Source organism: Borostomias antarcticus, assembly GCF_949987555.1.
Source record: "Borostomias antarcticus genome assembly, chromosome: 15".
Taxonomy (NCBI): Eukaryota; Metazoa; Chordata; class Actinopteri; order Stomiiformes; family Stomiidae; genus Borostomias; species Borostomias antarcticus.
Window position 1 is genome coordinate 14,686,007 of NC_140248.1, and position 12,690 is coordinate 14,698,696.

At 44.9% G+C, this 12,690-nt stretch overlaps 1 protein-coding gene across 5 annotated transcripts; it reads right to left on the reverse strand.

The window, feature by feature from the left end:
• Positions 1 to 47: 47 nt before the first annotated feature.
• Positions 48 to 12,358, reverse strand: tmlhe (trimethyllysine hydroxylase, epsilon). Of its 5 annotated transcripts, none has more exons than XM_084449739.1 (8): positions 12,261 to 12,358; positions 11,898 to 11,984; positions 8,836 to 9,012; positions 8,366 to 8,645; positions 4,742 to 4,861; positions 2,104 to 2,340; positions 1,219 to 1,357; positions 48 to 932 (listed from the first exon to the last, which is right to left on the reverse strand). In XM_084449739.1, the coding sequence occupies exons 3-8, from the start codon at positions 8,990 to 8,992 to the stop codon at positions 801 to 803; spliced, it is 1,065 nt and encodes a 354-aa protein (XP_084305865.1). In that variant the 5' UTR covers positions 8,993 to 9,012; positions 11,898 to 11,984; positions 12,261 to 12,358; the 3' UTR covers positions 48 to 800. The 5 variants fall into 5 exon arrangements, 3 of the variants coding, with proteins under 3 accessions (XP_084305865.1, XP_084305864.1, XP_084305866.1); XM_084449738.1 differs by having other exon boundaries at positions 11,898 to 12,075; positions 12,261 to 12,341; XR_014630802.1 differs by lacking the exon at positions 48 to 932 and adding an exon at positions 1,978 to 2,009 and having other exon boundaries at positions 1,223 to 1,826; positions 2,041 to 2,340; positions 11,898 to 12,075; positions 12,261 to 12,341.
• Between the last annotated feature and the right edge of the window lie 332 nt (positions 12,359 to 12,690).

A 12,690-nucleotide genomic window follows, 5' to 3' on the forward strand; every position in this document is an offset into this window, starting at 1 on the left:
TGATGTTCATAGAATTGATGGTGACTAAGAATGATGGTGATGGCAATCATTTATTTGCATCAAACATTTTAACACAAAATTAATTTTGCATTAATGATGAATAATAATTTCCATGTAAAGCTGCTACAGAAAAAAAACAATTTGAAGAAATCAGGACAAAGACTTCTCCAGTTTAGACACCATTGGAAATATGGTTCTGTATTTACACAGGCTGCATAAATCACACAACTCTCCCATACACAAATATTTGTATTTCCATACATTCACTTGACTAAATCACAGTTTGTAAAATGTAAAAGCAAAAATGTTTACACTATTTTCAGCAGTGAACTATTAACTATGCACTTTTGAGCTGATATATTGTTTTTAATGTGTCTACTGTATGAAACTGTTTGTACAGCTGCCATTCTTGGCCAGGTCAAAACAATATTTTAATCTCAGTTGGTTAAATAGAGGTTAATTAAATTAATCAATAACAGTATGTTAAAATATGCCTCTGATTTACACAGTATTACTACCTGATAGCATTCAGTAAATACTCAGTCAAATAAAATTGGATTCAAACATCTTCTCTTCTAATATGATTGGATGACAGTAAAGATAGTGAGGTGAGGAGAACCAATCAAGTGACAATCTCTGTGAGGAGTTCTTCTAAATACAGTCACCCACCTTGAGTGATTCTGTGACAGTAACAATGGGTGGTGAGGAGGATGAGTCATCCAGCCCTGTGTTATCTCAAGGTGCTACAAACTACTATTGTGGTGCAGTCAGGCTGGTGACGCAGGGTGGTTGTGTGTGGCTCAGGCATGCAGGCCTAAGGAGCGGGCTGTGTTCAGGATGTCGTCTTTGGTCAGGTAGCAGCCACACAGCTGTCTCAAGCCAGTGAAGGACTCCCGACCATGCAGCACACGCCAGTTGTCGATAAAGATAACCTGACAAATATAAAAAAGCAGAAGGATGTTTAAGATGCATTATGCAAAAAAGTTTCACATCAAATAGTCTTTTGCTCCGTGTTGAGGTGTAAAATAATTGATTTATAATTCCTCTAGGTTCGTAAATGACAAGGGCCGCGTTTCCCGATAAAGAACCTTCTTAAGGAACCCTTCTTAAGCAACCCTTTGTATTGGAGTTAAGAAGTACTTTGGAGTTGGAGTGCGTCTTAACTCGTTCGGGAAACCCGGCCAAGGTCATTCAGGCTAGGCAGCTCTCCTTTCTTACCGTTCCAGGCTTTAGCTTCACCCAAAGCTCGTTCTCCGGCTTCCTCAGTTCTGTGGTCAGCTGACGATGTGCCACATACCAACGCTGGACCACGTCGTGTGGGATTGTGTTTAAAACTGCCCGGTCATAGTTATTGTATCTTTTTTTTTTTTTTTAAAGAAGGAGAAGATCAAAACAGCAGATTTCACATTAACAATGATCTCAAACAACCACAGTTGCCAACACTACAAAGTGAGAGAAACCAAGTACCCTCTATTGGTGAGAGAAGTTTTTGTTTTTAGGAAACAAATTTGATGAATATCACTGTAGCCACATTAGGAATGATGTTACCAAAGACGTTTCTTTATTTCCCCTCCCAGTATTTACGCTATAGTACTATATGATGCTGCTAGATAGAATCCTGCCCGATTTTCCCTGCATAACCGAAACCAAACCGACAATAACACATATCCATACCTGATCATGTAAAATAAAGGCCTGTTCATACCTGATCATGTAAAATAAAGGCCTGTCCATACCTGATCATGTAAATAAAGGCCTGTTCATACCTGATCATGTAAATAAAGGCCTGTCCATACCTGATCATGTAAATAAAGGCCTGTCCATACCTGATCATGTAAATAAAGGCCTGTCCATACCTGATCATGTAAATAAAGGCCTGTTCATACCTGATCATGTAAATAAAGGCCTGTCCATACCTGATCATGTAAATAAAGGCCTGTCCATACCTGATCATGTAAATACAGGGCCTGTCCATACCTGATCATATAAAATTAAGGGGCTGTCCATACCTGATCATGTAAATACAGGGCCTGTCCATACCTGATCATGTAAATACAGGGCCTGTCCATACCTGATCATATAAAATTAAGGGGCTGTCCATACCTGATCATGTAAAGCTCATTGTTCCAGGGATACACACTGAGTACAGGGCCAATGCCAATCATGTGGTTGCGGTGGTTGCTCAGATTCTCTACATATTCATGCTTGATGAGCACTCTTGCGAGCAGCTCAAAGTTTTCAGGGGTCTGTTGGAGCACTTGGTCTGCAGAATAGAATCCATCCACAAGTAATGTTCTTCCTCCAGTTCCCTCATGTCTCAGGCAATGGAACACCTGGATCCTGCAGCCAGAGTCAACCAGGGTTAATCAGTTTCACGGGTGTTGTCAGCTTTTCAGTGGTTCAGTAGTTTATACCATTCGGTCAAACAAACAGTAAAAGTGTTGTTCTTGTCTTCTATTAGAGGGTAAAGGCTGCCAAAACACCAATGTTAGTTAGTTACATTTTAACTAACTAAAAAGTTAGTTAAAAAGTTAAATTGGTCAGTAACAGAAAAAAAAAAACTAACTTTGCAAGCATTTTACGTTTATTCGCTTTGTTGATGAAAGCACAAACATATTAACAGTGCTTTTAAGTACAAACACTATATTGACAACATTATTTCCTTCTATGAATCAGATGCAAATAACGGCCAGTTTATCTTAACCAGACCAACGCGTCAGCCAGCAATAAAAAAAAAAGTGAACTGACCGATCGAAAGTCTATCACCTTTAGTGCAACTATCCCAAGTATTTTCTTATAGCAGAGCACCCACAGCCTAAGACGGCAACTAGGGAACGAGCGCCTGTTCTAGCTCTCAGCTTTTAAGTAGATGTATTGAGTTCTACCCGTGACACAATCACTTTACCACCACAGGTACAGTACTGTATATGTAAAACCAGTCCACTGTCACTGAATCATCTGGGTGCATCTTTTATTAATCACATCTATGAGGTAAAGTGTGATGGACCATTGTGCATCTGACTTACAGCTTCTCAATTATAGAGGCCATAAACGGTGTCAAAACTGCGCATCAATGCAGCTTGCTAAAAAAGTTGCCTGTGTCACAATACAAGATATTGCCTGTCTAATTAGTTCAATTTAGAAACACTATGAACAGCTCGTATGTAATACTATGAACATTATGCAAAAGCCTTCATCATCATCATCATCTTCATCCGCTTATCCAGGGTCGGGTCGCGGAGGCAGCAGCTCCAGCAGGGGGCCCCAGACATCCCTTTCCCTAGCAGCATCAACCAGCTCTGCCTGGGGAATCTTTAGCCGCTCACAGGCCAGTGCGGAGATGTAGTCCCGCCACCTAGTCCTGGGTCTACCCCGCGGCCTCCTCCCAGCCGGACACGCCTGGAACACCTCCCTAGGGAGGCGCCCAGGAGGCATCCTCACTAGATGCCCGAACCACCTCAACTGGCTCCTTTCGACGCAAAGGAGCAGCGGCTCTACTCCGAGTCTCTCCCGGATGACTGAACTTCTCACCCGATCTCTCAGGGAGACCCCAGCCACCCTCCGGAGAAAACTCATTTCGGCCGCTTGTATCCGTGATCTCGTTCTTTCGGTCATGACCCATCCTTCATGACCATAGGTGAGGGTGGGGACGAAGATAGACCGGTAGATCGAGAGCTTTGCCTTTTGGCTCAGCTCTCTTTTCGTCACAACAGTGCGGTAAACCGACTGCAGAACCGCACCAGCTGCTCCGATTCTCCGGCCAAACTCCCTCTCCATGGTTCCCTCACTCGTGAACAAGACCCCCAGATACTTGAACTCCTTCACTTGGGGTAAGGACTCATTTCCTACTCGGAGCGGACAGGCCACCGGTTTCCTGCTGAGAACCATGGCCTCAGATTTAGAAGTGCTTATTCTCATCCCAGCCGCTTCACACTCAGTTGCGAACCTATCCAGAGAGTGCTGGAGGCCGCAGGCAGCTGATGCCATCAGGACCACATCATCTGCAAAAAGCAGTGACGTGATCCCCAGCTCACCGAACTGCAAACCCACCTCCCCCCGGCTACGCCTCGATATCCTGTCCATGAAAATCACAAACAGGATTGGTGACAAAGCGCAGCCCTGGCGGAGGCCAACACCCACCGGAAAGGAAGACGACTTACTGCCGAGGACCCGGACACAGCTCTCGCTCTGGGTGTACAGGGATTGGATGGCCCTAAGTAGGGACCCCCTCACCCCATACTCCCGCATAACCCTCCACAAGACCTCTCGGGGGACCCGGTCGTAAGCCTTCTCCAAGTCCACAAAACACATGTAGACAGGTTGGGCAAACTCCCAAGCCCCCTCCAAGATCCTTGCGAGAGTGAAGAGCTGGTCGGTAGTTCCACGACCAGGACGAAATCCGCATTGTTCCTCTTCGATCTGAGGTTCGACTATCGGCCGGACCCTCCTTTCCAGCACCTTGGAGTAAACTTTCCCTGGGAGGCTGAGTAATGTGATGCCTCTATAATTCGCACACACCCTCTGGTCCCCTTTTTTGAATATTGGGACCACCACCCCAGTCTGCCACTCCTTCGGCACTGACCCAGACTTCCACGCAATGTTACAGAGGCGTATGCAAAAGCCTTGATGATCTGAATTTTTGGAGAAAGTACAAACCTCACACAAGCCTCACGTGCTTGGTCTTTATATTACACTTTTCACATAATGCCCAGAGATGAACATCTGGGCGTCAAACACATACCCACATGGTTCGTGGAAGTAGGCGCAGTCAGTGTGACGGTCCAGGGCCAGACTGGTGTAGGCAGTGTCTCCTCTGGACTGATCTGAAGTGAAGTCCCACATCCTCCCATACATGGTCTCTCTGGTAATGAAAATGGGTAGAAATACAAGGTGATTGAAAAGAAAAGAGCTTTCACATCCACTATGTAGACCAGGAGCAGGACAAACTGGAGTAGTAAAAGTAGAGTTCGCCTGATATCTGTTCCAGTGAATATACCATCCAGACCTACCAGTCAGGCGAGCCAGTCCCGCTCTCCGGAAGCTATTTCAATGGCGATCCTGAATGTCAGGTCAAAACTTTTCTCATTAATGATCTCATATGTGAACGTAAATTAGACTGTATGTTCCTAACTGAAACCTGGCTAAATATAAATGGATAACCTTATCGAAGCTTCTCCTCCCAACTACATTTTTTTATCTATCAGAAGCGGTAAAAAAGGTGGAGCAACAGTCACCATAACTACAGATGCTCTTAGCTGCAAGACCATCTCCTTCGATGATTTTACCTCACAATGCCCTGCCTTCTCTAAAGAATTTTCTGAACTCCTGTCCATCATCCATACAAATTATGATAAGAGTATTATCATTGGAGATTTCAACATACACGTGGATACTCAGGCGGACTCGAAAGCCAGGGACTTTATCAACCTTCTGAACTCCATGGATTTTACCCAACACATCACCAAGCCAACCCACAACCGCGGCCACACCCTTGATCTAGTGATTACAAAGGGCCTGACTATTGCTGTCTCCTCTATCAGTGACCTCGCTCTCTCTGACCATGTCTGAACGCATTGGCAAGAAACTTTATCTTACCTCCGCAGTAGCTGATAGTTTTAGAGAAATAATGATCACAAACAATTTATCAACTCCAGAAGTGGGGCCCTCACATAATATTGAAGACTTAGCAACCACCTTTAACACCAAAGTAAGGGCAGCCTTGGATTCTGTAGCACCTATTAAACTGAAAAGGGTTACAGCCAACCATAAAGCTCCATGGCGAAATTAGGAAACTAATCAACTAAAGGGAACCTGTAGAAGATCTGAGCGTATATGGAGAAAGACCAAGCTACAGGTCCATCATGACATTCTCAAAGAACATGTTTCTGCTTTTAATAAGGCAATAAGAAATGCAAGGAAAGACCACTTCTCAAAATTGATATCTATCAACCAAAATAATTCAAGAGTGTTCTTCTCAACAATTGATAGCCTAATAAATCCTGCTGTAAAAACACCGGATAACCTGCTCTCTACCTCCAAATGTGAGGAATGTGCAGCTTACCTCAGTGATAAGATTATGAATATTAGGAGGAATATCACCCAGGAAAGGTCATGCGTCCCACTCACTGAACCTCTTCCTACATGTAATGTACATATGAGCTTGTTTACACTGGTGGACCCAGAAATGTAGCAGAAAAGTAGCATCACAACTCAAGTCCACCACATGCCCGCTGGATCCTATCCCCACCGATTTTTTCAAAACTATTTTTGACTCTGTGCCTTTTGATATTCTAGCCATTGTTAACGACTCCCTGTCTACAGGTATCTTCCCACCAATACTCAAAACTGCTTTGGTGAGACCCGTTCTGAAGAAAAACAACACTTCAGTTCTTAGCAATTTTAGACCAATCTCCAACCTTCCCTTTTTGAGTTCCAAATTCTGGAAAAGATTCTACCATGTAGACAACTTCTCTGTAAATATTTGTGCACCCTCATGTTAGTCATGTTGTATCTAGCCCATGTTTACTGCTCTGTATTTGTTCTTAGCCAATAGACAAACATTTTCCAGGAGCTTGCTCGATTGTCCTTCGCTCGCATGGCTTCTCCTATCACTGCTATGCCGATGACACCCAACTTGTTCTGTCATATTCCCCTTCTGATACAAAAGTGGAGACACGCATAGCTGGGTGCTTGGCTGACATTTCGGAGTGGATGACGACACATCACCTCAAGCTCAATCTGGACAAGACTGAGCTGCTGTTCCTCCCGGGGAAGGGCTGTCCGCACCGGGACCTGGCCATCACCATTGAAGACACAGTGGTGACCCCGACTCGGACTGCGAGGAATCTGGGTGTGACCCTGGATGATCAACTGTAATTTTCCTCACATGTCACATCCGTCACACGTTCCTGCAGATTCATGCTCTACAACATCAGGAGGATTCGCCCTTTCCTCACTAATGAAACGGCGCAGGTACTCATCCAGGCCCTGGTCATCTCCCGCCTGGACTACTGCAACTCCCTCCTCGCGGGGGCACCGGCGTCAGCCATTAAACCTCTGGAACTTGTCCAGAAAGCTGCTGCTCGCCTGGTGTTCAACCACCCCAAATTCTCCCACACAACTTCCCTCCTCCGTTCCCTACACTGGCTCCCTGTAGCTGCCCGCATCCAGTTTAAAACTCTGGCGCTAACCTACCGGGCAATGAAAGGAACAGCCACCTCCTACCTCCAGGCCATGGTCAAACCCTACACCCCCTCCCGACTGCTACGCTCTGCTACCTCAGGGCGACTGGTTGCCCCGTCACTCTGAGGCTCCTGTGGTCGATCGACACGGTCACAGCTCTTCTCTGTCCTGGCCCCGCAGTGGTGGAATGAGCTGCCCACTGATGTCAGGACAGCAGAGTCGCTGCCCATCTTTCGTCGCAGGCTCAAAACTCATCTCTTCAAGAAGTACTACAACAATCCTCCCACCTAAGCACTTATTGTATTATATTATATTGCACTGTACTTTAGATTGTGATTCTTGCACTTTGCCTTCAGCACTAGATTATGCTCTTAGTCACTTGTTTTAGAAAGAAGATGTACTTGTGAGTTCTGGCAAGTAGTAGTACATTGGCTCTTCCTACGTTAAATGCAATTATTGTTAGTCGCTTTGGATAAAAGCATCTGCTATATGACTGTAATGTAATGTAATGTAAATGTAATGTCTCATTGAGAGAGGTCAGGGAAGAATTTTTACAGCTCACTTTTCTGGCCCCTGGGTGAAACAGTTTTTGCTTCCCTCTGGAATATGTAGGGGTGGGACCTATGCCCACCCTCCCATTGCTCTCTGTAAAGCGCATTGTGTTGCCTCTGTGTATAAAATGCGCTATACAAATAAAGTTTGATTTCAACTTACTGTTATACACTTGTTTATGTGCACTCTTGTACTGGTGATTTTCTGTATATTTTGTATCTATAGAACATTTTTACTCTATACATTCATAGATTATTTCCTTCACCTGCAACTTGTCTGATTTCAGCGGCCCAAGGCCTCAGAAGACTCAAAGGTCATGAGCTGCAATAAAATAAAATGAACAGAATACAGTAAAATACAGTGTAATAGAAAACTGTAGCTGCCTAGCCAATCATTTTTCAGTCAAGTGCAGTATAACATGCACCCCCCCCTCACCTTTTCAACTCTAAATTAGTTGAAAGAGGGATTAGTACTCTGGTCCTTTTTTTCACTCCCATCCTTAATGGGTGGTCGTTTGGATTTACGAAAAGTACTTTGCCTCTCCCTCAAGTCCGCCAAAACATTTACAAAGGAGACACAAATTGCAACCATATACTTAATGCCAAGGTGTAGGTAGGACAGAGGGGCTTACCTAATTAGACTGACCCTCTTGGTCACCATCTCTGTGGCATCAACACTTGCGGGTACACCCTCCACAAATGCGATGCCATACAGAAGAAAGTTCCTTAAGAACTTCTTCAGTTCATCATCACAGCTGAGGAACTTGTCCCAATTGGCTGAGGAGACCTTAGCATCGGCGTAGATGTCAGAGTTCCACAGGATGCGCTGCTGCATTGCACCCTGCTTCTGTCCTTCGTAGCTCTTCTGGGCCAGCCAGCTCAGATTGTAGCTTGTGACATGACCATCTGACCCTGAAACAAAGCAGAAAACATTTCCCTACTAAGTGAACTAATGACAATATAATAATCAGACCACAATCCAGCTAGGCTATGACAAAATGGCAGTCATCGATTTAAAGTCAGCACCACCCTATACTGACATTGATCATGATTTGACCTTTCAGCCCCCCTCCATGTTTAGACGATCTGAACCCTGACTTACATGTGAGGAACAGGTTCTCATCGTCCACCCTGGTCTTGACTGGTCGAATGTTTAACTCCACACTAGCTGTGTCCAGGTTTCTCTGGTTCGTCTTGGCGTTGTAGCAGGAGGTAGAACGGCAATGATCTCTCAGCCATACATAATCAAAGTGCATCATAAGGCCACCATAGTTCAGCTCTGCAGATTGAAGAATTCAATGTCAAACAAGTGCCCAGTAAACATGTTGTCCCCCACCCATGATGATGATGATGAATATGAAGAAATGTTTTAAGTGTTATTCATTTTATAATTGTATGTGTGTAATATTTAACTCCCAGAGCTCTAAACTCTGTGTGAAAAGTAGAAGGTCCAGCCTGGCTTAGGTGCGAGGCTGACTTGTTTCTGTTCAGGACTGGTAGGACGGAAGCTAGTCATGCCACTGAAATAGCTGTGAATTGAAATGACATGAAATAATGTCTGATAAATAAAGATAGGTCTTGTCACCTGGACACATCAGTTCCAATGCTTCCAATGCTAATCCAGCACAAAGAGAGCAGGATAGCCAGTTAGCTCATGAGCTCACAACAACTAGCAGCAGCTTCCATAACATTAATGATTAATCAGTGGCTAAGGCCCCGTGTCCACATAGCGCCTTTTTCTGTCAGAAAACCGCTGGGGAGAGCTACGTCTCAGCGCCCTGCAGCGCCTCTTTCCTGCTGCGCTTGGAATGGTTATTTTGTTTCTATGACAATATATCTTCAGCATCATCAACCGGCGTTGTATACGAGTGTTTCTTTTATTAGCCATCTTTTGTTACCATTACTATATTTCTATATTACTTATTATCCTATAGAATATCGTTATCTAGCCTATTATTTATTTATCACGAACAACTGGCTTGCTGTCGCACTTGCCTGAAAAGAGCGGCGGTGACGTTACCAGCGCCTTTCTGAGAAGTTGAGATGTTTTCAACTTCCGAGCGCTCGGAGCAGCCGCCAAAAAAAGCCAGAGTGCTCGAACAATTGAAAAAGGGCGCTCAGGAAAAAGCGCTATGTGGACACGGGCCCTAAAGCAGTTACACTGATGATTCCTGTAACGTTAGCTATTTTGCTGTAATATGCTAGCGGACCTACAGCGGGTCCCCGATGGATGCTCCACCACCATTCCACCGGTAGTTAATTGTCCATATCCTAGGCCCATTGGCCGTGGGGTCCGTGGCGTGGTGGCGAGACTCCGCCCCCTCGCGCCAGAGCGGTTCGGGTGTAGTGCAGTTACTTCCGGGCAATCTCCATACACCCACTGGTGAAAACCTTGTGTCTCTAGCCTGCTCAGGGGCTGAGTTGTGGAGTTCATGGCATGGATAGTGGCGTGGTGGTGAGACTCCGCCCACTTGGGTCAGAGCTGATTGAGCGCAGTACATTGACCTCTGGGCAATCTCCTTGCACCCACTGGCCAAGACCGTGGATCTCTAGCCCACTCAGGGGCTGAGTTGTGGGATCCGTGGCGTGGATAGTGGCGTGATGGTGAGACTCCGCCCCCTCGGGTCAGAGCTGGTCGTGGACAGTGTACCTCTCTCCGGGCCACCCACCTGCCCCCACCAGTGAAGACCCTGTGTCTCTAGCCCACTCGAGGGCTGAGTTGTCTTGAGTTGCTTCCGCCCACCCACCAGATGATTTCTGGCTAGGCCTCTGCAGTATTCATTTAGAATACATTACCTCCTTTATTAATAGTCATTGTAGACGATCCATTTGATGCATTTAATCCTATAATGCATGCAATCTCTATTTTTGTGCGATTTTGGCATTTTCGGGCATGAAGGGGTTAATATCTGAAAATGCTCAAGGGTATCACCGAGCACCCTCCTGTATTTTGAAGAGGTACCCCCAAGATCTTTCTACTGAGGTGAATTCTGGGGGAACGTGTAGCATGTAGAGAATGATCTGTTATAATTACACCACACATTAGTTATGTTTTTTTTTCCATACTGTTTTTGTAATGCACTGTGCATAAGTGTGGGTGCATACTCACTGGGTGGGGATGCACTTGTTTGATTTAGTTCGATACATTTTGTGGGGGGAAGAGCTGCACCCCTTTTCCTGTTGCTCATGTTTTGTTGCCCATATCAATAAATGGACCAACACAATGCAAACTTGAGTTGTGTGATGCAGCTAATAACTCCTGCTACAAAAGTTGTTTTACAGGCCTGACTTGAAAGGGTTAATACTAATCATTTGGAATGCAATACATTTTCCATCACCCCTTGTGGGGGCGGCTGTAGCGGGTCGTTCAGTGATCCAAGGGTCAGCTGTTCGAATCCCAGCTCCGACTGTCCACATGTCGAAGTGTCCTTGAGCAAGACACCTAACCCCAAATTGCTCCCAATGAGCAGGTTAGCAAGGTGCATGGCAGCTACCGCCATTGGTGTGTGAATGTGTGTGTGAATGGGTGAATGAGAGGCCATTGTAAAGCGCTTTAAGTGCCGCTAAGGTGGAAAAGTGCTATAAGTGCAGTCCATTTACCATTTGTATGAAAAAACATTAGAGAATGTAAATTGGATGCATTTAATTTATATATTCAGCATGGAATATCATAAGTCTCTATTTTTGTGTGATTTTAGCATTTTCGGGAATTTTTAATATCTGAAAATGCTCAAGGAATATCACCTAGCACCCTCTTGTATTTTGAAGAGGTAGCCTACCGCCAAGCTACAAGAAACAGCAAAGAAAAAAATTCCACCTGACAAAACAAGGTTCACCTATAAATCGGGCTATGGCTCCCGGACTAGTAGGCCTGTCTGCCGGCGCCGTTTACAAAAAAAATATTTTGCGGGCCTGATTTCTGACATCATGTCGCGGGCCGGATTGAGTGGGTCGCGAGTTTTGAGACCCTTGCACTAGTCTAACGTATCCAGGGGTATCTAATGTAATTTGATTTTGAATGATTTCATCATGCATAGCTTGATTCATCAAGCCTTAACGAATATTTGATTGATTTCATCATGCATAGCTTGATTCATCAAGCCTTAACGAATTAATACTGTTACAGACAACAGTTTACTCAAGTGAACAAAATAACATACTGACCAAGACAATCGTCACGAAGCTGCCAACTTGTTGATTGAGGAGCAGTGTGCTGTGATTGTCTGCCTTCATACTGGACCTTGCGGAGTCCTGACACAAAAGGTTGAACTCGAGATTGAACTTTTGACGTAAGTTGAAAACTGCCAAGTAAACGGCAAAACATCCGAGACAGAGACATTGCCTGCGAGTAGAAGAAGACAAAGTGCACAGGGACACATGAAGTTAAGCCTCGCAGTGTCAGCACTCAACGGCGGATATTGTAATGACCGGCACGCACGTATCATCAAATCTAAACAAGTAGACGGTGGCGATCGCAGCACCACAAGATCAACGGAGATACAAACAACCAAGGAGGCAAATACTCACGAGAAAATTGTGGCGTGTACAACGTGTTAGCCTACTCTGTGAACTGGATTCAGATTTCTTGGAGCCCTTAAATACAGTAACAAGACGAAAAGATTAATTATTAAAGGAGGACGTTTACAGACGTGTGTCGGCTGGCCCTGCTTTCACATTAAACTTTGTACATCGCTACTGACCGTAGGGATGCATTCCATTCCAGAAAGTTATTCCCTATCCTAGTACCTACGGTAGGGTGACATCATGGAGGTATAACTGGAGACGGCATTGAACATGGCTGCCTATTCATTTCAATGAAAGCTGCTCACCGGCGCATGAAGCCACGTAGTGGCCAAAGCTCGGTATTGCAAGTCACGTGACGGCATGCGGCCCAAAAGCAATGATTAGTGGATTATAATAGATAGGGCTAGAAAAGGAAAACAACCTGTTTCTGGGT